Below are 20,592 nucleotides of genomic sequence, written 5' to 3' on the forward strand. Positions count from 1 at the left end.
ACTAGATGAGGAGACTCCTAGAGTCTCGAGCATAATTAGGGCTATTTTCTCTAAGCAAATCTGGTCCAATAGGAATAGGGTAGTCATGAGAAAAGAAAAGAAAAGAAAATCTCCTTTGAAAGCATTGTCTTGAATTGTAAGGAGGAAGTATTAGCTCTTTTGAAGGTTTTGGGCCCCAAGAGTCCACTCTTTAAAATAGCTTTTAAAGTTTGGGCCACAGCCCATTCATCCTTTCCAATGTACACATTGTCAATTATTTAATACAAATCCACGTTATTTTCAAAACAAGTCTTTCTTTCTGGGTTTCTTTTTCTTATAAGAACATAGACTAACAAAAACACTTCTGTTTTTCACCTGTGGTGGTTGTTTGTCAGAAGTGCACAGCTTATTTTCTTTGAGAAGTTTGAGCTTTACAAAATTAATGTAATCAACCTACTGCATACAGGCATCAAAGGCCAATTGCATCAAGAAGCTGAACATGCTCCCCAACAGAGACCAATGAATTCGCTGCAATGAATCCACTTGCAGCCACTGCAGGTATGCCTATGCCAGGGAATGTAGAATCCCCGCAGCAGAACAGGTGAGGAATAGGGGTCATGTGTGTGGGAAAAGTGCCCTTCCCTGCCTGGATGGCTGGACCATAAGTACCCCGATTCCTACGAATAAATCTTTCATGTGTCAATGGTGTGCCCACTAGCTTAATTTCACAGTTGTTGCGGAAGAAGGCAGGCCCAACCACACGCTCCACAGCCTTCCACATAACCTTCACTCAACAAACAATAAACAGCAAACATTGGTGAGACCCATGTGTTTATATGTTGTTAGTAGACTACATTGCTTACTGATTTACAAAAAGACCTCTTGACTTGAGGCTCACTGTAAAGACTACTTCCAGGGCTCACATAACACTATGTTTACCTCCGACCGTTCTTCCTTGAGTCGCTTGTATTCTTCACTGCGACGATCAAGGCCAGCCCAAATGTCATAAGGCTCTGTCCCAGGTGTATAAGCATGGATCACATGCTTTCCCTTGGGTGCCAGGTTAGGACTCAACACACTGGGTATGGAGATCAAAACAACATTTTGAGGTGCATCCACTCCAGTTGACCAGTCATTCACCACAATATGGTGTATGCCTAGATCAGAAGGCAATGCCTGTGATAAGAATGTTACTTCAAATTACACCTACGTAAAACTCGACAATCTTACAGCAACTAAGAAATGGAAAGAAAATAACACCACCTCTGCATCAACGCCCAAATGGAGATGCATAAAAGAATCACACTGGGGTGTTTTCATGGCTCTATCACGATACTCCACAGGAATTGAATCTCTCGGCAGCAAGCCCATTGTATCCCAGACAGAAGCATTACTGATCACAGCCTTCTTTGCTCTTATAAACTGCATGGAAGACAAAAACTGTGTCTGTTTTGCAGAGAGAGGATTTGCAAAATGGAATAAAAAACAAAAGGGGATGATCCATTCTCTAGTATTGTGAACACAAAGCAACAAGTTTAAAGAGGCAAATTAGATTTGAATGTCGACAGGATGCAGAAAACAAATGATAAAGTGCACAAGGAAACAACCAACCAACGTACAGAATGGCATCATTTTATGTTAGGAATTTGGTTAAGTGTGCAAATTGCATTTGGTTAACATACTGGTTACAATGCTAAAAACAAGTCCCACACAGAATGATTTGTACATGATACATTGAGTTAGATAAGAACAAACTAGATGGCATCCAGACCAACTCGTAGCCCCTTGTCTATAAAAAGACCCCTCACTTCCCACTGGGAGATCTAGCCTCCTCTTTCTTAAGAAATTGTACTCCCACCTCCCTCACAAATAGATTTGCATGTTTTACAACAGGATTCTAAGCCTTGTTCTTTGTGTTTCAATGCATCCCTTGGACAATTCAGTTTTCAGCCTTCATTCCTCTTCTGTTTCATGTTTGACAGAAACAGATCTGCACCACAAAGACAGTCTTCTTGGGACCTTATTGGAAGTTTGAAACAACTTATTGATTGGCACATGTGCAAAGCAAGCTTGTTTCCTCCCATATCAGTCTCACCACAGGCATTCATCTTCATCCATGTTTCATATTCAATCATTGTTGTGGTTATTGGGTCTCTACTCCAAGGCATGCATACGCAGGTCTGGGCAATTACATGAAAAAGGGAATGTCAAACCAGTTCTTTGGTGCATCCATAGACTTTCCAAGGTGGCATCAAGTACTCAAAAGAGGGGCTGAAATGAAACTCAAAAGAGGGGCTGAAATGAACAGCCTCAACATGGTCATGGAAGCCAACAACTAGCATTGGTACCCTTGTCTTTAGAGATGTCTAACATAGCCCTCCCCTCACATGATGGTCATTACCATGATCTTTGTGTTCACATGTAACTATTTTCATGGAAAACACATCATCATACTCAGTGTAGACCTCTGGAGGACCTCAAGACCCAAAGGCAGTAATGATTTGTCACAAGGAACTAGAAGTGGGAGGCTGCTGATTTTAGCAGTCCTCATCTGCCAAATAAATGTCAACTATCATGTCCAAGTTCCTTGCAAGTATTGCAGTTGCAGGGCTTGGAGGTCACATGAGACCTGGGTGTTTCCATTCCTGGAAAGTTGATGCCATTCCAGAAGCTGAGCTATGAAACGCCTGAGAATTTGTAAGAGGGGTCCCAAGCAAGTTGACTGCAAATTGTAACTTAGGTTTCTGAATGGCTAGCACCGAGTGAAGGCCGAGCTTTCCCTGAAGGCTAAGTTATGATGTGTACAAAATTCAGTGACAGTGAGTAAACAGTTGAGACTAGTTATTACATGTGCAAAATCCAGTTGCAAGACTAGATTACAGAACACTAGCTGAGATTTAGTCTATTCTTCAATCTATAAGAGCCATTAAAGATCCCTAGAAAAGATCACTTCTGAACAAGTCTATAATTTGACTTACCAATTTCTTAAGAAGATTATATCTTTTCGTTAAGCTGCAGTATGCAGGACAAGACATATCAACTTAAACATTACAACAGGCAAGAAATTGCACTAGTCCCAGATGCTCAAAATCATGTGAAAGACAATACAGCCAGACTTTGTATAAATGAACAGCTTCTTACTCTTCCATCTCTAAGCTTCACACCAGCAGCTCGCCCCTTCTCCAGAACAATTTCATTCACATGACATCTCAAGGACAGCTTTCCTCCAAATTTCTGTAGACCTCGGACTAGAGCATCAATGATTGCTCCAACACCACCATCTGGGTATTCTAGCACACATCCAGGTTTGTACCATTCTGCAAACATGTATATCTGAAGAAAAGTTACGTAAATGAGATTGTAAATAAAATAAAATCGTTTTGAGCTTTTACTACCACAGGGATTAAGGATTCTGACAGGCTGCTGCAATAGTTTATTGACTTATGGTTCAAGGTAGATCTCTTGTCAGATGCTAGCAATTCATTATAGATAAAACAGCTACATCTCAGACAGATCTTACAAGACTTGAAAATTTGTTACGTGTTTGCATTTTCATACCACTTCAGCAGCCAGTGTTCCATCTGCTTTAAGGCCAGAGAGTAAAAAGCAAAGAAGATCAACCCAGTTTCGAACAAATGGATCTTTCAACTCCAGGGAATCCATTACTGCAGAGAAGGGCCCTAAAAGCCTTGAAGCTCCAACTGCTCCCTGAGGACCCATCTGTACAAAAGACTTGAACGCTGCAGGTGCATATCGAAGACCAGCCGTAAGTAAGACGCCCAAATCCCCTCGTATGGCTGCTGGTGGAAGGGCCATTGCTGCTCCAGAAAGAGGAAGCACAGCATTCTGGCAATTAAAAAATTTCATGGACACCACATAATAAATAGATCAAGAACTGTGTAACACAGATGTAGGAAAGAATTGAAAACCAGTTGATTGGAATACACAAATGAAACAAGAATTGCACAACAGATCTGGAAACATTGGACTATTGTGAAGGAAATGTTACTTAGCAGCAATTTATGCCATCGTCTTTCCAAAGATGGCAGTGCAATAAGAGACTAAATAAGCTGAATAATTTTTGTTTGGACAAGGAACACTTAAACAAATGGGACAACAATTCTCTGCATTTGGCATGTCAAATTTCACCCAACTCATTTAAAATAGCTGCAATATACTATAAATTTGATACTGAACTCATTCATCATGATCAAAACATCAAACGGATATATAGGTACCAAATTTGTTATAGCCTGCTTTTTGGCTGATATTTCTAGGATAAGCCGATTTGTGATCCTAGTAGTGACATCAAAAGCAAACTCCAATAGCCAGTATAATACATATTTACAGAACACCATAGGGCTAAATAACCACAAAAGCAAACATCAATCTAAAATATATATACTTGTTGGATTGAATGTTGTAAGTGTTGTGTAATGAATGAAGCTGAGAGGAGAGAGGAGAATGAGCTAAAGAGAGAGAAAGAGAGAGAAGAATAAGAAAGACTAGAAGAGGAGAGAGAAAGACAGGAAAGACAGGAAAGAAGATCATCAATGGCTCGTCACCAAAGCGAATGCTTTATGGGGATTACGTAAATCCCGGTCATGGTGGAGGGAAACTGTGATGGCGGGCTGGTTGAACAAGACACCCTTCAAATGTAAAGTTTTTCTTTGGAGAATGATGGTTGGTGGTCTTCCGCTTGCTTCGGCTCTCTCCAAGCGACGAATCTCCAATGGCCACTGTTTCTTTTGCACCACTGCTGTGGAATCCGCCCGCCACCGATTTATTTCTTGCCCCCTCGCAAAGAAAGTCTGGTTATTTATGTCGGCTGTTTGGCAAGGAGTGGTTGGTCCCACCCTACGCCCCTTTGATTGGGTTTTCGGGCAGCCCAAATACCCCGCTCCTGCACAGCCACATATGAAGCTCGTGTATCATTTTCTTCGATATTGGGGCTGCTGGCATAACTGGACCGTCCGGAATGCTTTCCTTTTTGACTCCGCCTATAATATTCAGCGGCATATTGCCAGGCTTAAGGGCCTCTTGTATTGGCAGTTGGATCTTCTCCGGCATTCTGATTTGCTCTCTAGGGAGGACTTACGTCCCTGGCATAGGGCAATTTCCTCTGCATCTTTGCCATGATGTTGTAACTTGTAGCACTTAGAATCTCTTCACATGATGACTTAGATTGTCGTCATGTATCTTGTAATCAAGTAATCTTGTATTTTTTTTCGTAATTAATACAATTACCTTTTACGAAAAAAGAAAGACAGGAAAGAGGGGGAAAAGGAGGAAGCCATGGAAGCCGGATATGAAGGTGAGGAGTAAGTTCTTAATAATAACAAAATGCCCTAAACTGGGTCTCTTGCACCTTATATACCCCGGTCAGTGTGACTAGGTGTCTAACCCCTAGTTCCCATGTATCCCACTCGTTACAATCCATCCATCCCCACCCTGAAAGACAACTGGAGAGGCTTGATAAAGGGGCTAAGGAGTGGGGCGCAAAGTACTACTATAGTCCACATTACAATGAAAATGGGTGGGTGAAGATAATTGGACAGCATGCTGTCCACTACAAGTCTGCTGAGGTAAATTTGACACAACTTTTAATAGACTGCTCCAAATGGGGCATGCCACATGTCAAAACGGAGCTTATGACATGTATTTTCAGCCCATATAAGAAGCACATGGCTGTGATTTGGCAGGTACAAAACTGTTCTCAAACAAGTGTGGTCAAAAGGGAACATAACTTGCTAGTCTCCAGGCCATTGGGCATCTTGGAGATGAGGAAATTCATTGACAATAGTAGCTGGGTGCCAGTAGGCTTTTTCAAGGGTAGGCCTTGCCATTTAATGAGGTATTCCTTGATGGATCCAGATCGTAAATATTTATCTCATTGCCCAATGAATGATACCTTCTTTGTCTATGGGGGGAAGCTCTTCCACATAGTCCACTAAGGTGCCAATGAAAGGTTTCAGCTAGCTCACATGAAACACATTGTGAATCTTAGTGGTGGGGGAAAGCTCTAATTGGTAGGCCAAGTCACCAACTCTCTTTAGGATCTAGTAGGGGCCATAGAAACGGTGGCCCAACTTGTTACTGCTACCTTCTTTGAGGGTGGAATAACAAGACTTAGGCACTTTCAAGAGGACCAATCCCCCTCTTGGAATTCCAAATGCCTTCTTTTCTCAGCAACGTAGAGCTTCATGTTGGTTTGTGCCTTTTGAAGATTCACTTTGCATTGTTGAAGCAGGGCTTACATGCAATCCAACGCAGCTTTACTTTGAGGGTTGATCTTGTCATTGAATAAGACGGTAGGAAGGGGGACCTAATACCCGTATATTGCCTCAAAAGGGGAAACCCCAATGCTAGAGTGAATGGAGTTGTTGTATGCAAATTCAGCCAAGTGGAGCCATGTATCCCACCTATACTGTACATCATGGCAAAAGTGTCATAGGTATGTCTCAAGCCATTTATTTACCCTTTCGGTCTGGCCATTTGTCAATGGGTGGTATACAGTGGATGAAGCAAGCTTGGTATCCATAGACATGAAAACTACGTGCCAAAGGTTGCTCATAAACTTGGTATCCCGATAGTTCACTATGACGTGTGGTAATCCATGCAACGTGAAGACACTTCACAAACTGAGTGGCCACCTAAGAGGTAGTGTATTGGGTCTTAGTAGTGATAAAGAGGGCAGCCTTGGCGAGGCGATCAACTACGATATATATACTATTCCATCCTTTCTTTGTAATGGGGAGGCTCGTGATGAAGTCCTTGGTGATATGTGTCCATTTCTCTTCAAGAATAGGCAAGGGCCGCAAGAGGCAAGTGGGTCTAAGCATGATGTCCTTATTCTGCTGGCATAAAACACATCTAATCGCAATATCCTTGACATCCCTCCACAAGCTTTTCCAATGAAAGCCCTTGGCAATCCTATCATATGTTTTGAAAACACCCAAGTGACCAGCGATAGGGCAAAGATACATCTCTTCCATGATCTTCTATGTGAAAGAAAAAGTGTGGGGGATGACAATCTTGCCATGGGACCAAATAAAGCCATGTTTGAGCTAATATTGGGAGTTTTCAGCCATTTACCCATGCTGTAATTTCTGAAATATGTGACTGAAGTCCTTATCCAACAAATAAGCTTCATGAAGATCCTCAATCCAATCACTATGCAACTCTGAAATGGAGGATAGTCTATATGCCCACATCTGAGAGAGTGAGTCAACCATAATATTATCTTTGCCCTGAGTGTGAGAGATATCAAAATCATAGTTTTGCAATGTCGCCACCCATCTCCTTTGCTTAGGAGTCAAAGTAGACTGAGTCAAGAAATACTGAAGGACTCTATAGTCACTCTTTACTCTAAAGCAGTTGTCATATAAGTTGTGTCATTTCTTAATAGCATGGAGAATGACTAGCATCTCCTAGTCATACACATTCATTTGCATCTCCTTGACATCAAGCTTACGGCTCTCAAAAGCAATCACACCATGTTCTTGCAACAATACAACACCAATACCTCGGCCACTGGCATAACACTAAGTGATAAACTCCTTGCACAAATCAAGGCATACGAGGATGGGGACGGAAGTAAGCATTTCTTCAACTGCTTAAAGCTATGACCAACAGTAGTGTTCCAAAAAAATGATTCCTTTTTTAACCGATCAATCAAAAGTGTTGCAATGGTGGCATAATGCTTAATGAAGCATCTCTAAGGAAGACAGACCAAGGAAACCACGTAATGAAATAGTGCTGGATGGAGTAGGCTAGTTCTTAACACATTACACCTTCTTAGGATCAACATGTATATCATTTTTACTAACAATATGTCCTGAGTACGCCACTGATATCATGAAGATACACTTACTTTCCTTAGCAAAGAGTCAATGCTCTCTCAAGATATCAAACACCCTTCTAACATGTGCCAAGTACTCCTCTTATGACTTGCTATAAATGAGAATGTCATCAAAGAAAACAAGCACAAACTTGAACAAGAAAGGGTAGAGAATTTTATTCATGAGGTTCCGAAATGTGATAGGGATATTAGTCAATCCAAAAAGCATCACTAGAAAATGATAAAGCCCACAATCAGTCCTGAAAGTTGTTTTGATCTCATCATCCTCCTTATACAGATCTAATGGTAGCCATAGCGCAGATCAATCTTAGTGAAGAAGCGTACCTCTTTCAACTCATTCAACAAGTCATCAATCCACGGGATGGAATACTTGTTCTTCACGGTGATTTTGTTCAAGTCTCTGTAATCGATGCACTTACAAAAAGAGCCATTTTTCTTCTTGACTAACAAGACAAGAGATACATAAGGAAAAGAACTCAGTTGAATGAAACCCATCTTAAATAACTCCTTGACTTGCTTTGCAACCTCTTCACGTTCACACTTGGAGAGTCTATAAGGTGGCTTATTCACTGGCTTGGAATGGGGCTCTAAATCAAGTGGAAGGTCCACTTGCCTCTTAAGAGGAAGGGCTATAGGCATCTGAAATAAATCACTATACTCCTTAAGTAAAGCCTACAAGGCTGAATCCTTAGATACTTTGGAGGATTGATCTAAATTTTCCTTATTAAAGTGCAAGACAAAGAGTTGTGAGCATTTCGTAAACTCCCGTTTGAGTTGCTTTGCTGTAATGAGGTGAAAATTAACATTATCGTGAACTCCCTCTAAGCAGATGAGTTGTCCATGCATCAAAAACTTCATGTAGAGTTAACAAAAGTCCATAGCGATTTTCCCCACTTATTTCAGCCAACCACATCCCAAGAGAACATCAATGGGGCCATGTCTAATGCAATTAGGTCAACCAATGCCATATAATTCTCAGCCAAGCATAGAGGGACTGTGAAGCATACATATTTGCTGATTTCTTCCTCGCCATTTGCTACTTGAACTTTCAAGGAATGCTATAATTCCATAGGGATGCATTTCAACAGGTCAATGGCTGATTTATTGACAAAGCTATGAGAACTATCACTAACTACAAGGATAAATACATGCTTCCCGTGAATACTGCCTTGAATGTGTAGCATGTTGGGGCTCCTAGAACTAGTCCAAGCATCCAGGGAGATGAACCAAAGAGAGGTGGTAGTCGGGTGGGATGTCAGATCAAGAGCATGGGATGGGCAACTACCTAGGTCAAAGGGAAACCCATCTAGGATGGAGCAAAGAGAGATAGAATGTCAGATCAAGAGTATGGGATGGGCAACCTCCTAGGTCAAAGGGAAACCCATCCTCCAGGTCATAGAACTGCCCGTGGTCCACATCCTCAACATGCTCCTAATGTTCAACAAGAAAGTCTTCCTCATCATTGTGCCAATTTTCCATCACATACATGCTATGAACTTTGACCTTGGTTGTCTTCTAGGGAGGCATAGTCAATCTGCAGTGTACTTATCCCCACATTTAAAACATAGGTCTTTTTCTTATCATTCCTTCACAACATCCAAAGAAATGAACCTTTGGCCACTTGAATCATTGAAGGGTGATGTAGTATAGTGTCTATTTTCAACATATCTACTCTCAGCATTAGAGCCAAGTGCTGTCCCAAAAGTGCCCTATTTTCTTTCAGCATGGAAGGGCAGTAAGTGGGTATTTTGGGGCTGCAATTAGGTGTGAAATTGCCTCTAAAACCACCCCCATATGGGGCTGATCTCAATGGGGTGCAAGGCTGTTCATAACCTTACTAAAAACTATCATTTTTATGATACTTTCTTGCATATCTTTCAACCAATTCAATTGCATCAAATAGAATAGTAGGCTTTTGAGCCATGACATCTGCCGATAGGCTAGGTTCCAACCCATAGACGTACTTATGCAATTTGGCATCATCACTAATGCTCTCCACATACATGATCAAGTTCATAAACTGATTTGTGTACTCTCGTACAGTGAGATTACATTGGTAAAGAGTGTACCATCGTCTTGCCAACTACTTTTTTCCATGGGGAATACAAATACTTGAGCCATATGCATTTTAAATTCTTCCCAATCAATGAATTGATGATTCTCTCGATTGATATAGCGCCATCCTATGTGGACAAGTCCTTCCAAGTGGAGAGAAGCAAAGATAATTTTCTCGTCATCCATGTAGGAGTAAATATTAAAGTAGGACTCTAATTTGGAGGTCCATTCTTCTAAGTCTGATAGTGAGGGAGATTACCCATTGTACTTAGCAATAAGAATCTTGTCACGAAGATCATGAGGGCCTTGCTACCCATGGAAACCTTACTGTCCATACATACCATGATGTCCGTACATACATTACTGTCCATACATACCATGTTGTGCATTTAAACCATGCTGCCCATTATTACCATGCTGTCCATGATGAGATTAAGCCATATAAGTTCCATTCAAGCTATGAGGAAGAGTAGGGGAGCTTCTACCAATAATGGGTGAGGGTCTCACTAGAGGGTTGCCTACATGGATGATGGGGGAGCTCAGCAAAGGCTCGTCATGAGTGTGAGAGGGTTCACCGACTTTATAGATGAAGAGGGGATACACTTGGATCCAAGAATGCCCTGTGGACCATGTAGTGGCTCCAATGGTGGAGGCTGTCGAGACTCACAATTGGATTCATTCACCTTTTCTTGGGCCAGAGTAGTAGCTAGCTGAGCTACAAGAGTAGTGAGCTGCTCTAGGATTTGTTGAGTCCTAGAGTTTGAGAAGGCCATTCGCTCAATTGCTACATCAATTTTTGAGACCATTTTTTAATGGTTGGCAACCATGTCATTATGCCTCTCCATGTGAGGAAGCTCATGCGGACATAGTGTGGTTGAGCAGGCTGTAGGAATCCATATCATGTACTTCCTCATGCATATCTGTCACAAGACTGTGACAACTATTACCTTTTTGTTGATTTCTTTATTACATATTTTATTTGGTTTTTCTTTTTGGAAGGATCCCTCTTGAAATCTAAGCGCTTGAGTTGCATGGCCAGTTTGTGAAACGGACAGGAATGTCTAGTGAGTCAAGACTGAACAGTTAAGGTCCAGTATAAGTTTGGAAGAGACTGATGGCACTGTAGATTGACTAGCCTAGAAGAGACTAGTTCAAAGTGAAGATAGACAAATCTTTAAGAGATTAGTCCATGTGGGGTCATCAGTGGAAATTCACTTTCAGTTGAGCTACATTGCAAATTTGGATGTAGCCATAGTCTGCAAAGATGGTCAGAAGACTAGTGGGGATGCAATGGAAGCAACTCCTAAAATTTAGGGAGTTATTATTTTTGGACCCCAGAATCTGTTCGCGTCATTATCTTCGTTTTTGTACAAGGATTAATCCTTCGGTCTGTGCCGAGGTCAAATTTTGAACCGAGGATGGAGAATTTTAGACCGAAAGGTTTAAACAGGAAAATTGTTACATGTATGCCATGTGTCACAATTTGGGCATAAATTCCCAAAAGAGAGAGAGAGAGAGGGCAGCACAAAACGAGTTTCAATGCATGGGGGGCTCATTTTGTGAAAGGGAGATGGATTGCTGCAGATGGAGAGCTCTTGAGAGCTGGTCTACCTTGTCTATGATGCACAGAGGGCTGAGCTTGCTTCCTACTCTCTCTCTCTCTCTCTCCCCCTGACAATATGGTTATGTTGCAGAATCAAGGGCTTTTCTTCTGATTCAGGTACAGCTATGTGGAATATGTTGTTTTTGCATGAGGCAAGAGCGTCCTTTCTCCAGGAACAGGAGCAGTTGTTTGCAGTTCCCAGCAGGGACAGGTGAGGGTGGTAACCTCACCAAGCAAGTGCCTGAAACAAGAACTGATTCTAGACTATTCAGAGGGTATTTCAGAGCCCAATTGATGTCAGAATCAAGGGGCACTTGGCACAAATGATGCAGGACAGTGCAGGGAACAATATGAGCTGGAAACAGGTTTCAGAACAGGTCTGAACCAGTAATTACAGCGGGCTTAACAGTACAGGGAACAGTATGAGTTGTAAACAAGTCTCAGAACAGGTCTGAACCAGTAATTACAGCAGACTGAAATGGTCAATTCTGCACTCCAACCAGAAGATTCAGACTTGGGCAGAGTTTCCCCTCCTGGTCAACTTGATTTGGGTCAGTAATTGTACTGTTATGCTGTTGAATTTCACCTAGAATAGGTGAAAGACAGCCCATTGTACTTTCTCTCTTTTTAAAAATAAAGAAATACCGCAAGGGGCGCCTGACTTAGGGGCCAACAAGGTGTCTGTGTGGCAACAGGAGCATTCTAGCTTCTTGTATTTCTACTTGACTCTGTGTCTTTAAGTTCAGGTAAAGTGGGCGACTGTGAATTGGGTGAAAGCATTTATATATTTTGGTTGTACACTACCGCCCTTTCCAGAGAACAGGCCGGTTACATGGTTCCATTGCCGGGATTGAATCACTTTTTCCCTAAAGAGTGAGCCAGGGTTTGTTTGGGTGTAGACACGGAATTGTGCATTATGGCTGATAGAAAGGAAGACACCAGAGAGCAAGCGTCTTCATCACAAGAGATCCCTGTTGTTCATGAGGTGGGAGTCTTCTAGACCTCCACAATTTGTTACTCCTCCTGTTACGGTTGAGCCACAAGTTCTTACGGCTTCTTCTATGGATGAAGACATTTTCAAGACTCAATTAGTTGCTGCCGTGAGTATGTTTACTCAAGTGATGCAGAATCCAAGGTTTTTGGCATTTTTGCAGCCTTCCCTTCCTTCACAGCAAGTTGGGCAATTTGCAAAGATTTCGGATCCAGTAGAGGTCCAGGATAAGGGTAAGCATGCTGCAAATTCAGTGGAAACACCAAGGCAGCTTGCGGAGTCAATGGAGACTCCAAGATTGGTTCCGACTATCCAGGAACAGGTGGCGGAAACGCTAGTTACACAGGCATTGCCAGTTCAGCCCTCCATTTTACAACAGCCAAATGTTGGCCTAAATGGACAGGGAAACAATTTTCAAGCTTTACCACAGGTTTTCCCACCGACCTCTGTACATCTTGGGTACTTTGGAGGTGGATCTGTATTTCAAAGTATGGCTGGTTATGCACCTGGAAACCATATTTATGTACCAGGAACAGTGTTTGGGGGTACATAGCGTTTTATGCCAAACCCCATGTATGGCAATATAGGCATGCAACTTGGATTTCAGGGAGTTCAGGGCAGTTTTGGCATGCCACAGGGCACTTTTGGTATGGCTGGTTATCAAAATCAGCAAGCAAGTATTGTGTCTACAAGCCCTGTAGTCAGTGGTCCGGCAGCTCCTATGCCACCTATTAGTGTTCCTATGTTACAGGCATATCCTACAGACCCTTTGATGGCTCATGAGAAGCCAAAGCCATACAAGGAAGGTGGTGCAGCCATACAGTTTGACATCTTTCGAGGATTTGAAGATAGGACTAAGGCTCTCTCTTTCTTACAGCAGTTAGATGCTGCATTTGCAGGAGGGAACTTTACGGAGCCTTCTAAGGTTTGGAAAGCTGCCACTTTTCTTAAGGACAATGCTAGTCAGTGGTGAATACACTGTTGATGCAAGGACAGGCTCCTGCCACTTGGACTTTCTTTAAGCAAGTATTTGCTTCTGCTTGGTTGACCAATGAATTTGAGATTGATGTTATGTCAGCTTGGCACAATTTGGATGCATCTAAATGCAAGGATCTGAAAGACTATAACAAGAAGTTTTGGGAGGCTTTGCTTCCAGTCACTTCTTACAAGGTTGTGCCATTGACCGAGCAGATAGAGAAATATTGCTGTGGGCTGCCCAAGGAACTCCGGAATTATCGTACAAAGACAAAGGTCACCACTTTGACTCAGTTAATTGAGAATGCTACCACAGGAAATGCATTATTGTTGGGACAGTCAAGTGGTTTTGGGGGCAGCATTAAACAGGACAAATCTGAAAAAATTTCAGCAAAGAAGCCATTTGGTAAACAAGTTTCTCAGATTTCTCAAAGCACAGGTAAATATTGGCAGTTCAAGAAGAAGCCAGCCAAGTTCTTTGGACAGCAGCCAAAGGACCAGAAGAAACTTTTGTGCGCAAGTCTCTTGAAGAGAGAAAGGCTTTAATGGCTGAGAGGAAATGCTTTATCTGTGAGCAGACTGGTCATATTGCGTCTAACTGTCCGGACAAGAATAAGAGATCAGCTGATGATGATAAAGAGGACAGGAAAGGAAAGAAGCCCAAACCTTCAGCAGGTTTAGTGCCAGATATGCTGGGAGACAAGCCACACTCGGATGCTAATGAGCTCTCCAGAGCATGGGGTAAAGTTAGGGATCAACATGTACTTATTTTCTTTGATCCTGGAGCTAAGGCAAACTTTATCTCACCAGAGTTGGCTTCTACTTTGGGCATCAGAGCAGATGAGATGGGCTACACAGCAGAGGCAGGGTTGGCATGTCCTGGTCACTCAGAGTTTGTGACACCCAATCTTGGGAAGCTGCGTCTTCATGTACAGTCTTATGTTGATACAGAAGAATTTTATATAATGCCACTTGAAGGCTGTGATGTCTTGTTGGGAATGCCATGGATGTTCAGAAAGCATGGTGTGTTGGATGCCTTAAACAAGACACTGACTTTGGAACATAGGGGAAAAACTCATGTGCTTGATGTGAAGCTTAAAGGAGAGTCTGTACCTGTTGTATCGGCTTCTGCCATTACATCTGTAATAAAGAATCATCTTTCTGCGTACTTGATTTTTGCTCGTGATGTCAAGGATAATGATGAGTCAAATTTTTCTATGTTAGATAGAGACAGGTCTGCTTTCTTGTCTCAGTTCAATGATTGTTTTTCTGACTCATTACCATCACAATTACCACCAGAGAGGTCTGAGGATCATGCGATAGATTTGGTGCCAAGCAGTAGCCCACCAAATAGACCTCCGTATAGGGTTACTGCAGCCCAACAGAAAGATATTGAGCCAGGTGAATGAGCTCTTGGAAAAAGGGCTGATTCAGCCAAGTTCATCTCCCTTTTGCTCACCAGTGCTCCTAGTGCAGAAGAAGGATGGCTCTTGGCGCATATGCATAGATTATCGAGCGTTGAACAAGAGTACCGTCAAGAACAGGTTCCCCATTCCAAGAATTGACGACATCCTTGACCGTTTGGAAGGAGCGTCAATTTTCAGCAGGATAGATTTGAAGAGTGGATACCATCAGATCAAGATTAAGGGAGAGGATGTGCATAAGACTGCATTTAGGACCACGTTTGGTCTCTATGAGTTCTTGGTAATGCCATTTGGACTTACTAATGCTCCTGCTACATTTAATCGAATGATGGATAGGATTTTTCATCCATACAGATAGTTTGTTGGTACATTCTTTGATGACATGATTGTCTTTTCAAAGAATGAACAAGAGCATAGAGAACACTTGAAAGCAGTTTTTGATGAGCTTCGCAGTAATAGGTTGCTTATCAATGGCAAGAAGAGTGAGTTCTTCTTGGAAGAAATCCCGTTTTTGGGGCACATAGTGTCAAAGGATGGTGTCCGAATGGATCCTGCTAAGGTTGAAGCAATTAGAACATGGCCAGATTTGAAGACTGTCCATGATGTTAGAAGCTTCTTGGGTTTGTGTTCTTACTACAGGAGGTTCATTCGCAATTTTGCAGAGATTGCTTCACCTTTACATGCTTTACAGAAGAAAGGAGTCTCTTTCCAGTGGACACAGAAAGAGATTTCAGCTTTTAATCTTCTTAAAGAAAATATGACTTCTAGTCCAGTGATCATTCTACCAGATCTTAGGAAGTCATTCGTTGTCCAATGTGATGCCTGTGGCAATAGCATTGGTGCAGTGTTAATGCAAGATGGCCGGGTAGTGGCTTATGAAAGCAGAATCTTGCGAGAGCCAGAGAAGACTATGCAGATCTATCAGAAAGAATTGTTGGCTGTGATTCATGCGCTTTCTTGTTGGAAACACTACCTACTTAGGGCAGATTTTGTTGTCCAGACAGATCATCAGACATTGCGTTATTTCTTAACTCAGACTAAGCTGTCAGAAGAGCATATGCGTTGGGCAAACTTTTTGTCAATGTTCCATTTTCAGATTATGCATGTGGAAGGCAAAAAGAATGTTGTGGCTGATGCTTTGTCAAGGAAGCCACAAATTTCAGCTGTGTCAATTCCTTATCATCATGAGCTTGATGATATGAAGGAACAGTATACTGATGATGAAGATTTTGCAAGGATCTTTGATCAGCTTGTCAATGGACAACATCATGAGCATTATCTTCTCAAGGATGGTTTCATGTTGATGCATGGTAGACTATGTGTGACTATGCCATTGAGACGAAAAGTTATGACAGAGAGTCACTCTCCACCGTATGCAGGGCATCGTGGTATTGATGCAACAGTCAAAGCAGTAGAGACATTCTTTTATTGGCCTACTTTGAGAAGAGACATAGATGCTTTTGTGCGGCAGTGTTTGATTTGCCAGAAGGTCAAGTTTGACAGGCAAAAAGCACCAGGGCTTTTACAGCCATTGCCTATTCCAAATAAACCATGGGAAAGCATAGCTATGGATTTTATCTTTGATCTTCCAAGGCAACAGACAGGAAATGATGGGATATGGACTATTATTTGCAGGTTTAGCAAACAGGCTCATTTCATTCCTGTCAGGAAGAAGATAAAACCAAATCAGATGGCACGTTTGTTTATGTGCAATGTTTTCAAGTATCATGGTATGCCACAATCTATTGTCAGTGACCGAGATCCATGGATGACAAGTCTATTCTAGAGAGGCATATTTGAGAGCATGGGCACAATGCTTAAGTTCTCTTCGTCATTTCATCCACAAACTGATGGATAGTCAGAAGAGGCAAATTCTATTGTCTTGGATCTGCTTAAGTGCTATGTGTCAGAGCACAAGTCAAAGTGGGAGCAGTATTTGCCTTTGGTCGAGTATGCATACAATAATGCTGTGCATTCATCAACAGGCAAAGCCCCTTTGGAAATTGTTGAAGGTGGTAAAAACGTTCCTCCCATTTTGCATACAAAGGATAAGATTTTTCAGGCAGATCAGTATGTGCAGAATATGGGTGAAATGTATCAGAAAGTTAAGCATGCACTTGAAAGGACTCGGGCAAAGCAAAAGAAAGCTGTTGATCATCACCGTCGTGAATTGTTGTTTTCACTTGGTGATTGGGTACTGTTGCAGTTTGAAAAGGCATGCTTAAAGAAGCAAAAAGGCAAGGAAAGTCTTTTCACTAAGCTTAGTATGCGATACTATGGGCCTTTTCAAGTAACAGAGAAGATTAGTGATGTCAGCTATAGGCTGAAATTGCCTAACAATTGGAAGATTCATAATGCTTTCCATATAAGTCTTCTTAGACCCTATGTGGGTGATGTGCCAAAAGATATGCCAGCTGAGGAACAGCCCGAAGTTGAGGAACTTGATGAAATTCTTGTTCCAGAACAAATATTGGCACACAAAGAAAGGAAAGTGAAAGGCAAGGTTGCTAGAAGGTATTTGGTTAAGTTCAAGAACTATCCAGCTATAGATGCTAAGTGGATGGATAAAGGTGAACTTGCAGAGTCACCTAATGTGTTGGAACTTTACCTTGAAGCATTTCGCTTGCAACCTACCTTGACCCCTTGTATCTCTAAGCTGAAATAGATTGTCAAAGTGACAATTGCTTAAGAAAGAAATTATGTACAGAAACAGATTTTGTACAGATTAACACTTATTGTGTCCATATGGTTTTCTCAATGCTAAAGAAGTAAGTATTGCTTACAAGAATACAGTTTTTACTTCTATTGAATTGAATACATGTTGTAACAATGGTTACTCGATCGGGCATGTATTCTGTGAATTGACTCAGTGGGGATATCATTTTGATGTACCGGCCACTAGATCTCTAGTCAGGGTGATGTGGAGTCATCAAATGAGAATCTGCCACTATGGGGATATCATTGTGGTGTACCGGTCACTATATCTGGAAACAGTGATGTGGAGTCACATACTGATAGTCTACCATGTTTCACAGTTAGAACATACATGTGTTAACAGTGTGTTTAGTACACAATGTTGACTGATAGCATGTATGTGTTGTACATGTGCTGCCAGGTGTAAGTTCACTGGGTTAGCTGGAAGCATGTATAACATTCATGCAAACGAGGACGTTTACGATTTCGAGAGGGAGGTATGTCACAAGATTGTGACGACTATTACCTTTTTGTTGATTTCTTTATTACATATTTTATTTGGTTTTTCTTTTTGGAAGGATCCCTCTTGAAATCTAAACGCCTGAGTTGCATGGCCAGTTTGTGAAACGGACAGGAATGTCTAGTGAGTCAAGACTGGACAGTTAAGGTCCAGTATAAGTCTGGAAGAGACTGATGGCACTGTAGATTGACTAGCCTGGAAGAGACTAGTTCAAAGTGAAGATGGACAAATCTTTAAGAGATTAGTCCATGTGGAGTCATCAATGGAAATTCACTTTCAGTTGAGCTACACTGCAAATTTGGATGTAGCCATAGTTTGCAAAGATGGTCAGAAGACTAGTGGGGATGCAATGGAAGCAACTCTTAAAACTTAGGGAGTTACTATTTTTGGACCCCAGAATCTGTTCACGTCATTATCTTCGTTTTTGTACGAGGATTAATCCTTTGGTCTGTGCCGAGGTCAAATTTTGAACCGAGGATAGAGAATTTCAGACCGAAAGGTTTAAACAGGAAAATTGTTACATGTATGCCATGTGTCACAATTTGGGCATAAATTCCCAAAAGAGAGAGAGAGAGAGAGGGCAGCACAAAAACGAGTTTCAATGCATAGGGGGCTCATTTTGTGAAAGGGAGATGGATTGCTGCAGATGGAGAGCTCTTGAGAGCTGGTCTACCTTGTCTATGATGCACAGAGGGCTGAGCTTGCTTCCTACTCTCTCTCTCTCTCCCCCTGACAGTACGGTTATGCTGCAGAATCAAGGGCTTTTCTTCTGATTCAGGTACAGCTGTGTGGAATATGTTGTTTTTGCATGAGGCAAGAGCCTCCTTTCTCCAAGAACAAGAGCAGTTGTTTGCGTCACCAACAGGGACAGGTGAGGGTGGTAACCTCACTAAGCAAGTGCCTGAAACAGCACTAAACCAGAACTGATTCTGAACTGTTCAGAGGGTATTTCAGAGCCCAATTGATGTCAGAATCAAGGGGCACTTGGCACAGATGATGCAGGACAGTGCAGGGAACAATATGAGCTGGAAACAGGTTTCAGAACAGGTCTGAACCAGTAATTACAGTGGGCTTAACAGTACAAGGAACAGCATGAGTTGTAAATAGGTCTCAGAACAGGTCTGAACCAGTAATTACAGCAGACTGAAATGGTCAATTCTGCACTCCAACCAGAAGATTCAGACTTGGGCAGAGTTTCCCCTCTTGGTCAACTTGATTTGGGTCAGTAATTGTACTGTTATGCTGTCGAATTTCACCCAGAATAGGTGAAAGACAGCCCATTGTACTTTCTCTCTTTTTAAAAATAAAGAAATACCGCAAGGGGCGCCTGACTTAGGGGCCAACAAGGTGTCTATGTGGCAACAGGAGCATTCTAGCTTCCTATATTTCTACTTGACTCTATGTCTTTAAGTTCAGGTAAAGTGGGCAACTATGAATTGGGTGAAAGCATTTATATATTTTGATTGTACACTACCGCCCTTTCCAGAGAACAGGCCGGTTTCAATATCACCATGATAATCTTGTGCCGAGCTAGGTTCATCATTCATTGAGGTCCCAAAATCCCTAATCTCCTTCTAGACCTCTTCATGGGTCTTACTTTAGTCTTTCTAGCCAGCCATTTAGATGCAGTCCACAAGACCCCTTGTTGAGTCCTAGAGTTTGAGAAGGCCATTTGCTCAATTGCTACATAAAGTTTTGACATCATTTTTTTATGGTTGGCAACCATGTCATTATGTCTCTCCATGTGATGAAGCTCATGTGGACATAGAGTGTGGTTGAGTGGGCTGTAGGGATCCGTATCAGGTACTTCCTCATGCATATCACCATGATAATCTTGTGCCGAGCTAGGTTCATCATTCATTGAGGTCCTAGAATCCCTAATCTCCCTCTGGACCTCTTCATGGGCCTTACTTTTGTCTTTCTAGCCAGCCATTTAGATGCAGTCCACAAGACCCATTGTCATTAAATGGGGTGTAACTTTTGGTGGGAAACTCTAATCAGTGAGATTTCTTATTCAAATCGAAGGGGAGGAAGCCCTCTTTGAGACTCTATCCTTGAGTGCAGTGAAATGAAGATGAGTGGAATGCGCTATTAAGCTTTGTAGCAAAAAATGATTAGAGAATTTTGCAATTGGATTTCTATGTCTGTCTTGGAGTGGTCTTCACCTTGTTCACAATGACCTTAGTGCACAAAAATGACCATAACTTTGATTAGGGAGATTTTTTATTCAAACTGGAGGGAACAGAGCCATCTTCGAGAAAGATATGGGATTCACTCCTAGGTGTAATACAGAATTTTCTGTAATTGGATTTTGTGACTATCCTCGGCTGACTATGACTAAAACACTGTTTGTCCCTTTTTTACAAATGCATGATATGTATGGCTCATATGCTAAGGGACCTGAGCATCATAATAAACAACATCCTGAGAATACTGAACATAATCCCAAGTACCTTTATACATCCATTTTCTCTGTCATCATTGCATAAG

The 20,592-nt window shown here is 41.8% G+C and overlaps 1 protein-coding gene across 3 annotated transcripts in view; it reads right to left on the minus strand.

Moving 5' to 3' along the window:
* Positions 1-253: 253 nt before the first annotated feature.
* LOC148016910 (FAD/NAD(P)-binding oxidoreductase family protein) overlaps positions 254-20,592 on the minus strand; it is a 30,556-nt gene continuing 10,217 nt past the window's right edge. For all 3 annotated transcript variants that reach the window (XM_087662904.1, XM_087662905.1, XM_087662907.1), the window contains 5 exons: positions 3,538-3,825; positions 3,121-3,312; positions 1,243-1,401; positions 919-1,155; positions 254-763 (listed from right to left, as the gene is read on the minus strand). In XM_087662904.1, the coding sequence (XP_087519030.1) occupies positions 449-763; positions 919-1,155; positions 1,243-1,401; positions 3,121-3,312; positions 3,538-3,825 (1,191 nt within the window). In that variant the 3' untranslated portion in view covers positions 254-448. The remainder of the gene's footprint in view (positions 764-918; positions 1,156-1,242; positions 1,402-3,120; positions 3,313-3,537; positions 3,826-20,592) is intronic.

Source organism: Lygodium microphyllum, chromosome 22, assembly GCF_053477565.2.
Source record: "Lygodium microphyllum isolate KBCC chromosome 22, Lygodium_microphyllum_v1.1.10, whole genome shotgun sequence".
NCBI lineage: Eukaryota > Viridiplantae > Streptophyta > Polypodiopsida > Schizaeales > Lygodiaceae > Lygodium > Lygodium microphyllum.